At 35.6% G+C, this 21,211-nt stretch overlaps 1 protein-coding gene across 1 annotated transcript in view; it reads left to right on the top strand.

Annotated features, from left to right (window-relative positions):
- Nucleotides 1-21,211, top strand: part of LOC129266975 (uncharacterized) — a 198,978-nt gene that overhangs the window by 7,986 nt on the left and 169,781 nt on the right. Inside the window, exons 4-6 of the mRNA XM_064104168.1 lie at nucleotides 367-564; nucleotides 17,859-17,975; nucleotides 18,385-18,450. Coding sequence (XP_063960238.1) covers nucleotides 367-564; nucleotides 17,859-17,975; nucleotides 18,385-18,450 — 381 coding nt within the window. The remainder of the gene's footprint in view (nucleotides 1-366; nucleotides 565-17,858; nucleotides 17,976-18,384; nucleotides 18,451-21,211) is intronic.

Below are 21,211 nucleotides of genomic sequence, written 5' to 3'. Positions count from 1 at the left end.
TTATGGTGGTGGTGGCCGGTGATAATGATAGTGATGGTGGTGTTGGTGAGTGCATAATGATGTTGATAGCGACGATGATGATGATGATGGTGATGATTATGGTTATGGTGGTGATGATGGTAATGATGATATTGATTATAATTATGATTGAGTTGGGGATGATATTGATTTCTAGTTTGGTGAAGATGTTTATGATAACAATGACTGAAATGAACAGTTATTCCAGCTGTGATAACAATCCAACAGTACTTGCAGTTATTGTGATGATGATTTTTTTTTTATGGTAATCATAATTATTATTTTCTTACTATCAAGCAATTTTCCTGTCATGTCTGATTCATTTTTCATTTTCCTACGACTCTTCAGGGGGATGCCAGAGCTGTAATTCCAACATCAGACCCAATCCAAGACCCGATCCGAGACCAAACCCGCAGCCGAACCCAAGACCGTACCCGTTTCCCAATACAAACACCAATTCCAATCTTAATCCAAACCCCAACCCAGGATCGTCCTGCCCACCCGGTTTTGTGCAGAGGAGAACCGCAGATGGCATTCAGTGTGTTGGTAAGTTATGATAAAATTATGCTTTTATTGCTTATTCCAGGGGGGGGGGGGCACTGTCATTACAAATTGGACTCTATGCATGTACATGAGTTTTCAATATAAACCCTAGACAAGAATTCACCCTTCGATCTTGGGTGGGGGGGGGGGGGGCTCTGTCCTTTCAAGGTGGAAACCATGCTCATACATGGAATTTCAACATGGACCTGAAACAATTTTTCACCTTTCCATCTCAGAATACCCTAATCCAATATTTTTTCGTCATGTTTTCACTACCTTCGATAATATCCCAAATATTACATATTCATGTGTTGAAAAGTAGGGTCTATACCTTTTGTTGCAGATTTTGGTCATTCGATACCCCTTTATGCTTATGTGTAATAGCATGGGGACCACTTTGTAGTGAAGGTCAGTGCTCCCCCCCCCCGTGAATAACGTAACATCGGATTGATATATGTTATAGCTGAAATATTACCGGGACATCATATTCTTGCTTGCATCTTCCCGTTTGCTTTTTCTTCTCTTTTGATGTTGTTTTCTTTGTCCTCGTCTATTTTTTAGGGTGGGAAGGGGGGGTTTGTAAATGAACATTCTTTCAAATAGCACCCCAAATGTATGCAATTCATGTTACCTTTTCTCTACTTTTGTCTGTTTCTCTTCCCTATGTTGGTTGGTGGTGGTAGGGAAGGGGGGGGGGGGGGTATGGAATCAGGCATAGGCCTACTCCATAGTACTCTTGTGAAAAGAGTTGCAGTCAAACGCAACTCCAATAATCAAACATAACATGATTTACAACCAATCAATAGCACACATTTGGGAGTTACGATCGACTGAAACTCTTTCTGTAATGGACCCCAAAAATGACTTATTATTAATGGGAACAAGGGCATACATGTTGGAATATAATAGATCCAGGATGTTTCTTGGTTCCTGTATTCTGTTAGAAGTTTGTCATCTGTCTAGATCAAAGATAGTTCACAGAGATCGCAGTCTTCTTCTCATTAATTGGTCGATGATAATTTGGCAGTTGCCGTGCCCTACAATGACATTTAACCCATTCTCGGTGAATGTACAACATGTGGGTTACTGTGGGACTGGCTCCGTTTAGGGCTTGTTCAGACTGTCAAACGATATTGAGCTACCTTTACATTATTGTTTTTTTCATAATTCATTAGTACCAGATATACAGATGAGAAGAGTCATGATTGGGTTTCATATTTTTCATCTTTTATTGTGCACACCATCTTCAGGAACTGCTCTTTTTAAAGCGGAAGTTTATCCTGACAATTAGTTTATGAATTAAAGAAGAATATTTGTTAAGGTTTCATGAAAATTCATCGAAGAATGAGAATGTTATTAATTTTTCAACTGTTTGATTTTGTGACATTACAAACGAGCAGCACTTCAAATTCAGTTGCGTGTGGTATATAACGCATCGCCACATTGGTCACAACATGCGAGCAGGATGTGCACTAACACAAGCTATCAGTCAGATTACGCGTTAAAGTGCCCATTGGCATTGTTTAACTTTGTGAGCAGCCGATTAAAATAATTCTCAGACCAAGATGAAACATGTGTACAAGTGCATGTATTAGAAGTAATAAACCCTGAAAACAACCATTATTGAGAATGAAAAGCTAAAACTACAAGGCAAACCCCGATTTTGTAAATAGGCGTCTTATAGACGCCTAAATAGTACACATAAGTGTATGGGATGAAATTAAGATGGTGTTTTCGGTCACTTTTTATTTCAATTTTTGAAGCACTAAAATAATAATTATTTTCGAACACAATTTTTTCTGGGCTTCATTTTTGTAACATATCAGAGACATAGGTGACAAGTGCGACCTTCTAGCTCAGATTTTTTAAAAGTCAAACCAATCATTTTAAGCATTACTCTAAGTCACACTTTACTCTTGGTGTAACACATCCTATGTGAAGCTTAGACCAAGTGACAATTAGACCAAATTAATAATACACCAAATAGGTTTAACCTATAAGTTATATTTAAAGACTATATGGGGTGTTGCAAGAAACTTTGATCAATCGCAAGTCTATTTTTGGTCCCTAAATCAATCATATGTCTTACAGATAATTGCAAATTAAAGATTGATTGCTAATCTGCTCCTTGAAACAAGAAGTTTAATCCGATTTGCTACAGCTCACGTTGATCAATCAGTTGTAAAATTGCAACAGAATATTTGCAATTGATCGCAAATATTTTCTTGCAACACCCCCTGTGTGAGATGTAATATATCTGTATAGCTGTATACAATATCTGTATACAATAATATATCTGTAAAGCGCTTAGACATGTCGTTCAGATGTATGAAGCGCTATATAAAAGCGGATTATTATTATGTGAGATGTAGACCAACGCATGTAGATCAAACGAATGGGGCGTCGTGGTCTAGTGGTTAAGACTTTCGTCTTTCAATCTGAAGGATGTGGGTTTGATTCCAAGCCATGGCGTGTTTTCCTTCAGCAAGATATTTGCCCACATTGTGCTGCACCCAACCCAGGTGAGGTAAATGGGTACCGGCAGGAAGTAATTCCTCAAAAAAGCTGTGAGCACCTCAATAGGTAGACCAGCCTAGCCGGGGTAATAGGAGCGCCTTGAGCACCTAGCAAGGTGGATATATGCGCTATACAAATCCTATATTATTATTAAAACATTTCATATAATGCCAAAATTATTCTTGAGTATGAACACATCAAACAATCTGTTTCCCATGCATGCTTGGTAATCATTAGTGACCTTTTTGCGCTACAGGAAAGGAGGAGACGTAACCAGCTGCAACTTTGATCTTAAAATACTGTCATTTTTTTTCTCAGGATTTCAACGATGCCGTCATTACATCTGTAGATCATTTTATGCCTACCTTGCAATGGTTTAATCCTTTCCTTTCGCTTTGGCTTTTTATTTAGTTTTGGAGCCTGCAACGTGATGACTGCCAAATGATAGAGAGAACAAATTTTTAAACGCATTTAAAGGTCAACTCCACCCCAGAAAAGTGTTGATTTGAATCAATAAAGAAAAATCAAACAAGCATAACGTTGAAAATTTCATGAAAATCGTATGTGAACTAAGAGAGTTATGATATTTTAAAGTTTCGCTTAATTTAAAACAGTTTTATACACATCCTGGACAGTACGCAAATGAGGGGACTGATGACATTACCAACTCACTATTTCTGTTGTAATTTATTAAATGAAAATATGAATTATTCTAATTTTGTCCTCATTGTCATATGAAACAAAGTGTTATTCCCCCTGGACATGTGGAATTACCTCTGTTTAACATTTTATGGTTAAGTCAAGTTTGTCCTAATTGTTAAATCTGTAAAAAGTGAACTATTGTATGATTCAAACAATAAAAAACAAAAGAAATAGTGAGTGAGGGACATCATCAACTCTCTCATTTTCATATCACTGAGTTATAACTGTTTTGTGAAAAATAAGTAAAACTTGAAAATGTCATAACATTCTTATTTACATCCAATTTTGATGAAACTTTCAGTGTTATGCTTGTTGGATTTTTTTATTCAAATCAACTTTTTGTTAGGGTCGATTTGTCCTACATGTATAAACAAATTTAAGTAAGAAAACCTGAAAGAGTACTTTACAAGTATACATTCTACAACATTGTATGAGTACTGTGTTGGAAACTTGAGAATGAAATGAATAAATGAACAGGACATACATGTAATAATAAAAAGAAAACATTTAATCAAACAGAAAATCATGATATTTGGCAAAGTGGTTTAGAATCAGAAATTCACATGATTTTTCATGATTTTATTTTTATCCTTCATGGATTTTTAAAATTGAGCGAGGCGATTTTGTGGGTTTTCCTTACAGAAGGATAATTAGCACGTCTTTTTCAACTTTTAATGTCTTGCTTTATCATATGGACTAGAAGTACATGAAATAAATTCCTTAATCCTCTAAAAATTAACATTTTAATAATGTTTTTCGATCTTGTTATGAATGAGCACTCAATAAACATTGCCAAGTTAATGCCAATTTCTTGCGATAGGAGCTCCCTACTTCAGTCAAATTGAAAACTCAATTAATTGGAAATGACCTGTGTGACCCCGTGAAAATGATAGTTGCCATGACTACCAATCAAAACATCTTCTTTATCAGCTGACTAGAGGTGAATATGATACAGGGAGGTTTTTTTTATAATTTAAGCTGAAAACAGAGGGATAGTTGTGAATTAGCTTGCACTTTGATATTTTTTTTTCCAATCATAGAATTAAATTCATCTTGAGTTTGCAGTGATCGATAACAATCCTTAAAGTCTTTTGGCAGATTTGACATCAATATTTTAGATGTTTTAAAACCATTTTTTATCAGATTTATTTGTAATTATGTTAATTATAATATGAATGTCTCAGCTTTGTAGTGTGTTATGTCTGCAATTTAACAAAATGATAGAACTCATTAGCTTCTTGCAAACACCCCCGGAGGCCAGAGTACAGTGTAATATAGGCTACAATAATCATATATGCTCGATTCTTATCAATACATTTTCATTTTTTGTGTGTCAAATTAATTCCAAGGAGACAATTGTTCTGTATAAATTGTGTTGGAATTGGTCAAAGTCACATGACCTCAATATGACCAGTCATAAATGACCGCTAGGTCAATAACTTCTGGTCAAGTTACTCCCAGGTGGTCCAAGTGAAATTGACCTCCAATTTGTTCTGAAATTTGTAACAATTTCTCCATTATTAAGTCATTGCTGACCGATAAAGGTTCTTATTCTTCCTGTTCACCCCCCTGAAACTTAAAATTTGGCAAGTGATAGAAAACAGATAAATCTATATAAAACTGACCAAGCATTCTGATGGACCGATACCAGTGATTAAAGCCCATCTACAGAATTTGAGAAAGTTTGTGAACTATATTGTGCTAAAAGTGTAGTGATTGTTAAGCATTTCTTTAATTTTAATCTATTGGTGATTTTTTAGTTTAGTAGTTGGCCAGATTTAGAGACATCTCCCAGCAATGTTATCATTTTTCAAAGTAAAAGACCTTGATAAACATTTATCTTTAGGTGTTGTAGGCTTTATCAAAGAGCCTCAAATGTACATCAAGATTGTATCCTGAAATGTTTGCCCAATTTCTAAGAATTGCTATTATACCAAGAAGGAAGAATATGTTATTGCTGTGGACTGGTTCAATTTATTTTGACATTTTATATTTTGAACGTTAGTGTAAGATTGAACAATGGTGAATTGCTAAAAGAATGAAAAATAGTCAAAACAGCAATCCAGTTAACCTTGATAAACATCTTGAAATGCATTACTTATTGCGAGATATAAAGTGAAATCATTATATTCATATTATCCTTTGGGCACCTCTTCTAATATCTAAAAAAAAAGAATTTTCCCCATTCTTTGAGCAGCTGTTCCATTACTTACTTTCCCTTTAATATTCCTTTCTCGCCACTCCAGCCTGTAAATTGCTAAAACGTGATCATCGTCAGGGGTGATATCCTCAAACAAAACGCAATAGTGTCTTGTAACTGTTTCAGTCTACTCTCATAAATCCAAGGGAATTTGTTTGACCCCACTTTTATTATGAAGAAAAATAGACACATTAAGATACAATAATACTCTGATGAGCTCTCCGTGACGATATGCAGTAGTTCGGCAAGTGGGGAAGTCGGAGAGAAAGTTTGATTATATTGTAGCTAGTCTGATTGGTTGAGACCAAAGTAAATCCACAGCATTAATCGACTTTGTTTGGGACTGGTTTATTCAAGTACTTGCAGGGGAGGAGTGGAGAGGAGGGGGGGGGGGGGCTCAAATAGATTGCTGTACTTACCCCTAAACATACTCTTTTTCATTTGTCAAAAGTACCACATGTTTCCTCGTGTTTCTTAGTAAAATATAGATTTGTGATACATAAATATTTCTTTAGTGGTCGCAGGACATTCAAATCAGAATAGGAGTACAGTGTGTAAATGAATGTTTTATACCCAGGGGAGCCACTTCAACTATTAGCTGATTTTCAAACGGGCCTTGTATAACATAATATGTTATAATTTCTCTTCTTAGCATCTAACCAAAATACAGAAGTTGACCCTGCTGAGGATTGAACCAATGACCTCCCGTCATGGGGCGGGGGAGGGGGGGATGTACCCCTGAGTCTCCAAATTGAATTCCAAAAGATATTCAAAACCTACCCTTTCCTGGAATATCTGGCTTTTAATTGTTGTATTTGATAACTAATAGGGAGTTTTTTTTCTCCACGACGCACGACGGATTCAAGAACATAGAAAATATATTGTCAAATGCACTTTATGACAAAGAGCAACCAAAAGGTCTTTGTGAAAACTTGTTGAATCAAAACAGCATTTTTGACCTGGACTCTGGACAAACGTCATAACATGTATTTGCAAAGTTTCGTTAGCTCAGAAACTTAGAACAAATCTGTTGTTCCGGTTCACCAATTTTTGACAAAGACCTTCCTGCTGTTCTTTGTCATTTGACAGATATTTTCAATACATTTACTGTGTTCTTGAATCTGTCGTGCGTTGCGGTGTGAAAACTCATGTTGTATTCAAACACAAGTTTTACATCCGAGGCCCAGTCTGGGGCCCTCGGACCAACATCGTGTTGGTCGCAAGGGTCGTGTGTTCGAATCCCACCACGTTCTGGCGTCCTTTGACAAGGCGTTAATCCATCCACACTTTGCCACTCTCGACCCAGGTGCTAAATGGGTACCCGGTAGGATGTGAAAGTCATTGTAGCTTGTCCGGTACTGTGTGCGCCTCACCGGCGACTGACTGGAATACTCCCCAGGGAGTGGAGGACGTGCACACATTGTGTGCGGGAATGACTGATTGAATCTGATGACTGGGTAATAATATATCTGTAAAGTGCTTAGACACGTTCCTATGTATTAAGCGCTAGATAAAAGCGGATTATTATTATCATCATCAAAGTACAAGGTCTGCGAAACACAGACTTCGTGATTTTGATCAAACGAGGCATTGTTACCTCTGGGGGTTTAATATTATTATTATCATTATTATCATGAAGATAAATATGATTACTCTAAACCCAGTCTGGACCTAAACTCTTTCAGCAGCAGGTGGGAGGCTTACAATGTGACCTTTGACCTATTTTCAGTCAACTCAGCAAGGGGATGATTGATTTCTTCTGAGTTGGAAAGGAAATATTGGGATACGATGTACATATCTATCATTGGAGATCTCAAAAAGAATTCAGAAGTAATTCCTCCCAACAGGCATGTAAATTTTTATTGATGTGTTTTGTGGTGAAATACAAATTTGCAGCGTTGAAAACAGGTAGCTTGATTTATAAACCTTGGATTCGTCATGAGAAATTTCATATTCTGGGAGATTTTTTTTAACAAAGATTAAATGTTTTACACATATATTGCGCTCAGATTCCAAATTTTATTTGGTATGTAGCACATCGCTGTATTGCTTTGAATACTGCCTGCTCATTAAGCGTGGAAATTTGTGATGTGTTCAAGGTCATAACACATCTAAGATAATCTTTTTGTGTCACTAATGGGGGTGGGGTGAGGAATGTAGGACACAATGCACCTTCCCTTAGTTACGGTATAGACCTAATGTAAAGCCCAAAGTTTTCTGCAATATGGAAACGAGAAGTTTTTTTTTTTACAGAATTCGGGAAAAACATGGAGGTTACAGAATTCCACAAATGTGATGTGCAATATCAGAGATTCGTATTTCCTTTTCTTCCTTTCTCGCATCGCAAAACGTTGGCATGTTGGTGTTATTTCAAATATAACTTTCAGGATAAAATTCCCCTTACCATCTTTTAAAGGGACATACACTATTCTCATCTTCTCGTGCTGGTGTGTAGCAACCTGTTAGGTACAATCTGGGAGCGATGGGTTGAAAACGAGAGAAACAGATAGAAAAAGGGTCATCTAGAGTTGTTTGAATTCCTCCTCGCACTATCATGTAAGCCGCCATCCCCAGTTCGGACTATCGCAATTTGGTGCATTGGTAATGCGATTGTGTGCGTGTAGCTATTGGAGAAGAAAACAGCTCTGCCTAGTCTGAATGGTGCAAATTATGATGTTTTTCATTAAAATGTTAGGTCAAAAGCATGAAACTAACCGTTGCAGAAAAAGTGTGTAAACACAACTTGAAAAATCAAGCCCAGATCCCTAATATGCTCTTTTCATTGGTTGAAAGTCAAGTTGCGTTTGATTTTTTTTTAGTTGTGTTTGATCCCAACTTTTTCTGTAATGGGCCCCTGAACATGATACTAAAATTTTGTTGACACGACATTTGCTCCGGTTTTAATATTTCAATGGGCATAGGGTTAGAGTTAGGATAGCAAGTTAGTTTTAGGTTCAGAATAATGTAAAGATTATGATTAGGGCTTATTTGATTTTACAGGTTAGATTTTATGTTAGGCTTAACGTGCAGAATTTTCATCGAAGCAACTGTCGCTGGAGCAAATGTCATGGAAGCAAAATTTCACCTAATTTTGAACCTTGTACTTTGTTTTTATTTCTTTAATTACCCACTAAACCGTGGGCGGGAATCCAAAAATAGTAGGGGGGACACAATATCAAATGTCCCCCTACTATTTGGGGTCTTTTATGATGGGGAGAAATACATTCACAATCGATATAATACACATATTTTGACCTTACATTTTGGGTGAAAACCTTTTTTTTTTTTTTTTTTTTTGCCTGTCAGATTTTCCAGTCCCTGTCCCCCCTACCTTTGGGGACAGATTTCCGCACTAAACCACAACACCCTTTCAAATCAAGATTTTTAGAAATGAGAAAACGTTCATTTATTCACGATCATGACTTTTTTTTTCGTAAGCTCTGGCCTGCGAGGCTGGAAGCTTCGTCAGACCTTCGTCGTAAGATTTTTAGAATTTTCTGCTCTCGTCTGAATGGGTTGCAATGCTCTATGTGTCCCAGATGTGTCTCCTTGGTTGCCCTTACTAATGACATTGACCTGTTCATCGTAAAGTTACTCTATTGTATTACCTGCGACAACTTCTTCCCCTGTTGCTATCAGACGGTAGCTTTTCACAAGACCATAGTATTAACATAATCATCACAGTATCACAATGTGAAGTCCCATCTATGCTTTGAATGAAACACGTCAGAATTGGTGCCCATACTTATGACATTGACTTGTTCATCATAAAGTTACTCTATTGTTATTACCTGCGACAACTTCTTCCCCTGTTGCTATCAGACTGTAGCTTTTCACAAGACCATAGTATTAAAATAATCATCACAGTATCATTGAATGTGATACATGTTCAAGGGAACTTACAATTAACAATGTGAAGTCCCATCTATGCTTTGAATGAAACACGTCAGAATTGGTGCCCATACTTATGACATTGACTTGTTCATCGTAAAGTTACTCTATTGTTATTACCTGCGACAACTTCTTCCCTTGTTCCTATCAGACCATGGTAATAACAGAATGATCAGTGTTATTAGATGTGATATGTATCCAAGAGAACTTAAGATTAATGACATTGTGAAGTCTCATCTAATGAACAAATTAACAAAACATGCAGGACCTACCTTCTTTTCAACATTTGGTAGCCAACTGAAATAATATAACTATTTTCTTGAGTTTCATAGCCTCAATAGCTTAAAATGTGATTGTAAAGACAAGCAAAAATCACAATTTGGCCTCCTAATTCTATGTGCAATATATCTGTACAGATATGTATCCTAACAATCAAGAACAGAAGAGCACTAATAAGTGTATTCAGATTGACTCAGATCACCAGAATACCTTTTTGAATTACAAGAACTTGTTCAGCCTAAAAAAATACCTGATAATTATCTTCCACATTCATCCTGACCTGAAGCAGACTCTCTCGGGGTAATTTTTCGAAGTTACGAGCATGCGCAGTATGGTCTGATTGGCAGGCAAGGTACGCAATTCAAAATCACTCGCTCAGCAGCCCTATACGGCGCTCATGCCCAACTACTCGCTGGGTTGAGATAGTTCCCGTAATTTGCTTTCAAACTGCCAAAATACCTGCAAACTTGGAAAAACCCTTGTGAGAGTTCTTGTATTTGCTATTTAGCGGGTATATTCTTCTGGAATACTGCAAGTATTTTGCTTTCACATTGGCAAAAATACCGGTTGATGAGGGAAACTTTTTGGATCAGAGAGTACCTGGTATTTTTTAAACTTCTTTGAGGTCTGAATACACCTACTGAGTAAGAAATATCATTTATCCAGAGTTTCTGATAAAACAGTATGTTTTGTTATTCCCACAACTCTTATATAAACATTCATGCTGCCTTTTCTTTCTGTCTGTTCACTTTGCGACATTATTGTTTTTCGATGTGGGAGTGGAAATTGATGATGACATAACAAAACAAACCCATTCACCTCACCAACTGCTCAAGGTCAGGTTGAAGGTCGCACTTAAGGTCAACCTCTAGGTCATAAGTCCCCAATCCCCCCTCTTAAACCCGGCCAAGCTGGATTTGATGCCTGGATCCTCCCACCGACCCATCCCGCACCTGCTCCTCGCATCATTTAATTGGGTTGCCATGGCGACGGTGAAGCCATCACATGGCGATCACAAAGGGTCGTCTCTTGCTCGAGTTTGGATTCATTTTAGTCCAATTATGACCAACTATTGTGGATTTTCTTGACTTTTTTTGACACTTGGAGCACATATGACCTTGATGCAAGAGTGTAGATGTCCCCTGCATCTGTTAAACAACTCTGTTACCTATGCTGTCGAAAGGTGCTGAAAATTGATCAAGTAGGGTTAACCAAAAGTTCACCTAGTAGTAGGCACTGATCCAATGAGACATGAATTGTTGTAGGTGAATGTTGTAGCTGTCTGACGACTCTATACTGAAGAGTTGCACTTCGCTTCAAGGCCTGGGACGGTATTCAAAAATATTCTGCTAACTACATGTAGCTTTGGTGTTATCCTTCGTGTTATGTTCCTCACTTAATACACCCCTAACATACCTACCTCCAAATCAGTATTCTAAAAACAGTTTAAAAAAACTGTGTTTTGTTTTACTCATCTTACAAATTTAGTGCTTTGTAAGTGGATAGCTACAGCCAAATATCAAATCATGAAGTTTTCAACCCATTTCCAGCTTTGGAATAGGTTATATGTAAAAAAAAAAGAAACAAAAACAAGAATAGTTTATTTTGGTCGGGTACCCAATCAAAGTAAATTTTTTTGTAAATTTGAAAAATTTTCCTGAAAAAAACAAAAAACATTTCCATTTCATATCCCCCACATCACAACTGATTTAGGTCACCATGGAAAAATACACGGAAGGGGGGGGGGGGGTGATTTGAGCCCTGGAAACTAACAAAAGGAGCCATGGAAAATGTTTACCCTTCATTGCAATGTGAAAGCTTATCCAATGTTGTGGATTCATGTAGTAAGATGTGAAATCTAGCCCCTGAAAATAAAATCAAGTAATATTTTGCCTTTAGTGTATCAAATTCCTATAATCTAGTAATGAATGGGGAATTTCCCAGACACGCAATTTACTTTCAGTTAATATTTCTTTCTAGAATTCCACAACACAAGTAGTTCCAATATGATACTTTATCTACAGTATATTATTTATTTTTGAATTATCTGTGTTATTGTTTGAACATCTTTGTGTCATTATTACCTTGTAAATACATCGCAATTTGGCCTTACCCGTGATGATGTCTTGATTTTTATCAATAAACCATCTATCTATCTTCTATCTGTCTATCAATCTATCTATCAGTCCATCCATCCATTATCCATCCATCCATCCATCTATCTCGGAATAGTGACAGACGCATTTTTTGGGGTTTACCAAAACTAAAAACTTGATTTAATCTCCAGTCTACTCGTGTAAAGTTTTGAACAAAGTTGACAGTAACCAAACCCTATTATACATGTGGTTTTGTAATTGATGAATCAAGTCTTTAATGCAGACAATGTTATCTTAAAGTCCGACGCTACATTGTCCTCTATCAAGCGGTTTCTATTATGAAACATTTCCTCATCTTGTCAAAAATAGATTTCAACTTTCAAAAGCTGCCTTCTGAAGGCTGACTGTTGAGCAATAATAGCTTAGACTTGGACAAACTTTCATTTTGATACCTTTGAGGAGCTTTTACTTTGATTGATTTAACATAAAAACTAATTCTTTAGTTCAAATTGTTGTGTATTTTTTATGATATAGTGTTGAATATTGTTATGAATGCACATTTCCTGAATAGTCTTTTAAAAGATTTTTCAATGGTCAGCATATCAAATATTTTTTTTTCATAAAAAAGGAAAAAAATAACAAAAAAGTATACAATGTTTCCTTACTGTTATCAGAAAAAAACAACTCCATGTTATTGTATTTTTCTTTTTTATATACCTTGTTGTTTTCTAATGCTTTAGGTTTTAGTGAACAGTAGTTTAAAACAGATTAAAGTATTCAAAGAGAAAAAAACTCAGAAAATCACAAAAACAATTACACTTCTGTAATATTATACACCATGATAAACTTACATGTTATTATATTGCCTTTAAGCTTCTGTACTAAATTCAATGTTAGGATTAGGATTAGACACACAGATTAATTGACAGGAATTCTACTTAAAAACAAGACATGTGGTTTTACATTGGCTGAAGTAAGTTATTTTTGCCAGGACAAGCTGCGAAGTTCATTGCCACAATGTGGTTTTGATGCAACATTTCCTCTTTTACTGTCAATATAGATTTCACATTGTAACACCAAACCTTGAAGAAGTTCGCAAATTGAGGCAAAAGTATTCCATTTGTTATACTTGAAGGTAGTGGCAAAATGAGATATATAATAATTTTTTTTTGAGGAAGCACAACACAGCATCTGGGACAAAATTTTGACCTTTTTATTTTGTCATATCCTTCTCTGTGTTTTCTTGGTAGTGGATCTTTTTTTAAGGATCATTGCCCCCAAACATCCTATCTATGGCCCGTATTCTGAAGTCAGGTTTAACTTAAACTCAGGTTTAAAGTTGTGGTTTAAGTATGGGAAGCCAAAAGTATCATTTTTTTTTATTAAGTTGTATGTTTCTTTATATGTTTACTGTGCTCTTTCCTGATTCATCGATGGTGAAGACAATCATCTATTTATACTTCCTAGACAATTATGAATGATTTCAGAGCCAAATGAGCTGAAATATGATATCTCTACCGTTAGTGATTTATGTAACAATTGGCTATCCATACTTAAACCACAACTTTAAACCTGAGTTTAAGTTAAACCTGACTTCTGAATACGGGCCTGTGTGTTCAAATTCATCCCCTAAAAGGTTAATCTCAACAGATCAAGAAAAATTGGATAGTCTGTGAACGACTACATCTGCTAATGTATTGTATGCACTATGTTATTTTTGTGGTTTGTAGCACCATAAAGTATTCATACTTCATACTATCATCATGCACCTTTAAATTCATTGGTATATATACACAAGATACTTTCACATCAGTTCTATGATCTGACGTTTCTCCCCCGACTTACTTCCTTCCACATATGGCCCGTTTCCGCCGGCTTCCTTTCATACAAGCCAAAATAAAACTGAAGGAAATACCGGATAATTGTACCACGTTTCAACCACCGAAAAACATATAATCTGTAAGGAATTCTCTGACTTGCCCCTGAAGTGGTCTAGACAATTGGTTATTATTTTCAAGGTTGGTGACATTGAAATGTAGGTTGAACTTTGTGAAATTTGTAAAGTTTTGTAATTATGTTTATCAAGGCTTATGAAACTCCAATTACCTTTGAATTTCTTTTTATGTCTATGAGGCATTTAAAGGGATGGTCTGGGCTGAAAATATTTATATCTTAATACATAGAGTAGAATTCACTGAGCAAAATGCCGAAAATTTCATCAAAATCGGATAACAAATAATAAAGTTATTGAAGTTTAAAGTTTAGCAATATTTTGTGAAAACAGTCATCATGAATATTCATTAGGTGGGCTGATGATGTCACATCTCCACTTTCTGTTTTCTTATGTTATTACATAAAATCAGAATTTTTTCATTATTTCATACTTGTGTGAATAATATGTCTCCCTTATAATGAAATTCCAAAATTCTGATTTTACTTGCACGCTGTAAGCAATTTTTTATCAAATAATGTACATACACTTGCACGCTGCACTTCACCAGTACGACAATACACCAGACGGTGGACTGTACTGTTTCCAGAAGAAGAAGAAGAAGAAGAATAAGTTGCAGTAATAAATATCTAATGTACTAAAATCAGTTGTCAATCCAATTTTTCTAGTTCTTGGAGGAAAAAATTTGAATAAACCTAATTTCATATAATAAAATACAAAAGAACAAGTGGGGATGTGACATCATCAGCCCACCTAATGAATATTCATATAAATGAGATTGATTTGTGTGGGTTGTTGCTAGAAACTAATATGAAATTCAAAATCAAGCTTATAAAATGTCTGGAAATTTCCAATTGATCTGTGATCAATTCCAGCTCAACTTATTACGCTTGATTTTTGGACTTATGCAATGGAGGTATCTTACAACAAACGAAAATGTGACAACACACTCAAATAAGTCAAGTGACGTCATTGAACCAACAGTTAAATTCTAATTCACAAGATTTAAGAATCAATGATTACATTCGTAGTAACTTTTCATACATATACAAAGTAAATCTCAAACTTTTTGATATCAGGCCTACTGATGGACCTTGGCATAGTACAGGTTTTCATTGGCATGCAACCAATACACAGGGGAAAAGATATTATCTGCCAATTATTTGATTTTTATTACTGATGACTGATGTCTTTATGTAGCAATCCTGTTTATGTTACACACCATACATATTAGGCCCCCTATACATGTATGGTTAATTTTGTGTGAGGCTGATGATGATGTCCGGTTCCTGTAAGTTCTATGTGTTGTTTTTAAAATTATAATTGAGATGTTTTTTGGCAATTAAAAAAAGTGTCACTCATTTTGTTTACAGCTATCCATAGTGTGTTCACGTAGTGAAGTTCTGCTAATGAAAATTTTCTGGATAATTTCTATATAACAGTACTAATGCTATGACCATTGACACGTGTTACCAAACCCTCTCTGTAGAAGGCTCAGTGCACATGGAGAGTTATGAAGAAAAAGAAATGTTTTCGTTGATTTTTGAAGAATTAACGGATATTCACATTTTTGTGTCTTCAGAAAAGTCATTCTAATAGACTAGGGAATGTGTAAAGGCCCAGGAAATAATTATTCCATCTACTGTACTTAGACTTATATAAGTATAGAGTCGGAATGAATTTAAATATTTAATATTTCAGCACCACATTTTTCTTCTTTGTCTATTGCCTATTTTTTTACATAAAATATTTTCCACACAATAGGCCTACTTTGTGTGAAATCTAATATATTATTATTCTAATTTTCGTCTGTCATTTATAACTTCTTGGCCTATGTAGGCCGAAATATAGCTTAAAACATATCTTTGGCATTAGTTGACTGTTTAATACATGAACTCGACTGGAAAAAATGATTCAGTAGCTTTCACAAATATCATATTTTCTGTTTGGTTTATCATAGCAAGTTTTATGAAACATCATGAATGGCTAGACATATATGGAAATGAATGTGTCTTGTCCTCACAAATAATATGATGAAATCTGACAGGTCTAAACCTATTATGTCAGGATGAGTTTTGCTGGGAATTTATTACAATCACATTTTATTCCAATCATTTTCTCAACTTGAGTGGGTGGGGGACAAGAAGAGGGGAGCACAAGATATGGATGAGAAAAAAAAAGGATGCATGTGTTTGATTGTAATGCATCTATTATCATTACTATTTATTTATTTTTATTCATTTATTAAAATATCTTTATACAGGATAACAAGCTCAGATTGACTGTTTTTCAGCATGGTCCTGTTAACATAAAATAACAATATATACATAAAACATAAAAGTGTAACTTAGGTTCTGTACAAGTAATGAATGAATTCAATAACATTTAAAATCAGAATTATCCCTAATACAAAAATTGTTCAAAGATAACATATTCAATTTTTGAGGAATTGATGAAATGAGAATAGTTATCCTGTAGGCAATACAATAACAGTAAAATATAAACTACTTAGGTGTTTGATATCATTGACATAGTAAATAAATAATTATTATTATAGAATAACTGTCAAATAGGTGTAAAATTAAATTTGATTTGTCTGAATATAACTAATACAGCTAAAAAGTGAATTAAGAGATGACCTTTTCAAATTGACTATTACAAATATTTTTTTTACCTGAAGTAGCTGTAGACAGACTTAGCTATAGAGATTCAAATATATTTATGCCTATACAGTGCGTCCAACAAAAAACTGAGATTTATTGGTGATTTATCATAACTTAATCACAAATGAAATGGACAAATAACCTATTATTTATTGTAAAGCTTAGTGTCTCCTCTATTAGCTGAAATAACTGGGATGATTCATGCATGAGTGAGTAAAATCAATTTGAAGAAAGTGTACCAATAAGTCACTTGGCAGGGAGTGTCTGAATTTCAAAAAGAAAATCAAGTGTCTCAAAAGTTCAATATTCTCTTCGATACAACAATCACAGAAAATGTTCAAGAAATAACAAAGTTTTATTTCTACGAAACAATGCTTGTATTTCCATAATTTCATGAAACAAGCGTGTTTTCACCAGTTTCCCACCAAAGCTATCACACGTTTATCAAAAGACCCAATGCATTGATAATTGTCAACAAAACGGAGTGTGGATTAAGTCTGACAGCTAGCCTGTAAAACCTCTTCATTTTATGAAATTATTGGAGTTCAAGCCTTATTTAAAATACACATTATTTCGTTGGTTCTTGACCATTTTCTGCAAATGAGGTATCAAATCAAAGAGCAGATATTGAACCTATTTGGAAAGGTGATTCTTTCTTTTGGAAACTCAGATACTGCCCTCCAAGTGACTTTTTGGTATACTTTCTTCAAATTGATTTTGCTCACTCATGCGTGAATAAGGATTCATCTAAATTATGTTAGATGAAAGAGGAGACGCTAAGCTTTACAATGATAGGTCTTTTGTCTATTGTATTTGTGTTTGAGTTATATTAAATAAATCATCAATAAATCTTGGCTTCGTACTTTGTAGGACGCACTGTTTATGCTTCATATATTTTCAATATCATAAGCCTTTATTCTGTCATATATTTTCCTTGCGAATTGTATTGTCAAAGTTTTGCAAATTCATGGAATTTTATTTTTTGTTTTTTTTTCTAGATGTGAATGAATGTCAGAATTCACAGTGCGACCAGCGGTGTGTGAATACAGAAGGAGGATACAGCTGTGAATGTGGAACTGGGTTTACACTCTCACCGGACAAACAAAGATGTATAGGTGAGTTTAACCTTGGCGATAATGATGATGATGGTGGTGATGATGATGATAATAACAATAGTAATGATGATGATGACGTTGATGGTGTGATGATGGTGTGATGATGGTGATGTTGAGGGTGATGATGATTGGGATGAAAATGGTGATGATAATGGTGATGATGAATGATGATGATGATGGTGATGATGATGGTGATGATGATGATGATAATGATGATGATGGTGATGATGAAGATAATGATGATTAAGATGATGATGATGATGATGAAGATAACGATGATGATGATGATCATAATGATGATGATGATGGTGATGATGGTGGTGGTGATGATGATGACGATGATGATGATGATGATGGTGATGATGCTGATAATGATGATTATGATGATGATAGCAGTGTGTGACTACAGAAGGAGGATACAGCTGTGAATTTGGAACTGGGTTTACACTCTCACCGGACAAACAAAGATGTATAGGTGAGTTTAACCTTGGTGACGATGGTGATGATGGTGGTGTTGGTGTTGATGGTGATGGTGGTGATGAAGATGTTGATGGTAATGATGTTGTTGTCAATGATGGTAATAACAGTTACTGCTGAGAGCTGGAACTGGGGTACTCTGTCTCTAAATCAACAGAGATATGGAGGTAAGTTTAACAGTTATCATATTGATGATTATGATGATCATGATGGTGATGGTGATGATGATGTTAATGACTGATGATGATAGCGATGGTGATGGTGACGATGAGGATGATGGTGATTATGATGATGATGATGGCGGTTACTGATGTGAGCTTGGAACTGGGTTTACACTCTCTCCTGCGAAATAGTGACTTATAGGTGAGTTTAACGTTGATGGTGATTAAAGTGATGATGGCGATGGTGATGATGATGATGATGGTAATAGCAATGATGATGATGGGGAAGATGATGATGGTGTTGATGATGATGATGATAATGATGATAGTGATGATGGTGATGATGAAGATGATGATTAATAAAAAATGATGATGATCATGATTGTGGTGATGATGATGATTGATGATTATTATTATGAAAAGGTCATAGTACCCCTTTTATAAAGCATATAAGTTATTCCGTATGACCATGTCTCTCAGAAATTACTCCATGCCATTGGTCTAACTGTTGATCACTTGTAGAGTATACAATACTTTCTTAGCAGTCAGCTAAAACTGGACCATTGTCATTATGGATTTCCTTCTTAATTAAAGTGATATAATTTCCTCTATTAAATCGTCGGCAATCACAGGAGGCCAATTCTTTGGAGACTAGTCGATAGACTGATGATAGACAAGTGTTAATTATCAAACATTAATTCTATAGGCAAACCAATGAAACCCTTAAACTTATTAACTGATGGATGATATGCCAAACGGTGCATTTAGACCGCCCTGAAGTTCAAGAATACCAGGCATTCTCTGATTGGGGTAATTTATCCTGATCCACCCCTGATCCACCCTGATCAGAAAATAGCAGGTATTTTTGCCAATGAGAAAGCAAAAGACTTGTAATATCTGCGAATGAAAATACCCGTTAAGTCGTAGGGACTTGCTGAAATTAAGAGAACTTTTGCATGGATTTTTTCAAGGTCGTTGGTATTTTGGCAGTGTGAAGGTAAATTATGAGAACTTTCTCAACCCCGCAAATAGTTGGGTGAGGGTGCTGTGTACTGCTCACACCTTGCCTGCTAATCAGACCTATATTGCACACTCTGTACACTTCAAGAACTAGTTCTTGGGGTTAGCTAACCCCAAAATGGTCTGCTTGTGGTCGGTGTGAATGTGTTATAATTATTAGCTATTTTTTAGGCTGAAACAAGGTCTCCTAAATTATTGGGCATTCTGGTGAACAAGTCGGTCTGAATGTACCTATTCGGAATAATGCAATAGCTTTGGTCCATCTGGGGTCATGTTGTATTGTGTATGTTAGAACACTGAGTTTAATAGGTAAGATCGTTTTCTGGGCAATGTTTCTTTATCTAACATCAAGGTATCTGGGCTCACAGGCCTAATTCATTTCCCATAGACTTGTGTGTTAAAGTGGCACTTAAAAAGAATTCATAAAAAATAAGGAGGAAATTCGAGGGTTGATTGTTTACTACCAGTGGATAGGATAAATGTCTGACATTCCATATCTGACCAGAAGAGGGTACCTCGACCGGCTCATTTTAAAAATAAATCAGCATTTATGAAGACTACAGCTGACGGGATCAAATTCATCACTTGAGAGAGTAAAATGACCCTAATTCTTCCGCAAGTAAAAATATAGTTCCATAGTGGTGATATATCATTCCAGTTTGGAAAAAGTAAGTTCAGTAGGTACCCTCCCTAGAATCAGTGTTAGATTGTCAGTCATATTCATTCATTTTTGTCAATCAGCAATATCAAATTAAAAAATTGAGCAATGGGTTGGGTCGAATGAATATCTTTAGCCTGCCAGTTGTGATTAGGCCCGTGCAACCATCTATGTTGCTATATTGGCATCTATGCTGCTATATAAAAATGATACCTTAATTTGACCTCTGTATTATCTGTAGTTCCTATGACACAGAAGAGCTTGACCTGCTTAAAAAGGAAGATGGCCATTTCCTTTAATCCTCTCTCTTAGTTTTATTTCTTGTTATATCATGGTTTTGAATGTAAATAGCCAAGAGTAAAAAAGGTTGACTTATCCACTGATCACGCAATCAATGAATGGATTTTAATGTACGTGGATACTCAATATGTACAATGAAAGGGATGACTGGACTATTCTTGTTCTGCTATTACTCTCATTGAAATTGACCTTTTTCTGCCCTTGGAGGTCGCTGTGTGATCTCATGCAATTTTCTACCATTTTATTCCATCAAAGTCAAATTTAACTCAATGCAGTTATATTATTCCCATAAATTCAGTTAATTTTCAGTCACTGCCTGCTATTTTGAGTGGCTTTATTGGTAAACCAAACTTAAATCAAATCAAGCCATCTATCAGGGGAGCATAGGCTTATCATGAAGCCTTTTGTCATCGATTTCACTCACTTATTTTTCTCCCGGCCAATCACACGCCAGCATTTCAGCAACTTGTAACAGTTGCCAGTGAAAATCACTAATACCTCCTCCTGTGAAACCCAATGAAACAATATGGGCTAACTGCAGACCTAGGCCATGCCCTGCGTTTGAAAACTCCTGAATGAAAACCCACAGGCCGTCATCTGGAGATATGACAGCTTCTAAT

The sequence above is a fragment of the Lytechinus pictus genome, chromosome 8, assembly GCF_037042905.1.
Source record: "Lytechinus pictus isolate F3 Inbred chromosome 8, Lp3.0, whole genome shotgun sequence".
Lineage (NCBI taxonomy): Eukaryota > Metazoa > Echinodermata > Echinoidea > Temnopleuroida > Toxopneustidae > Lytechinus > Lytechinus pictus.
This window is presented reverse-complemented; position numbering and strand designations above follow the sequence as displayed.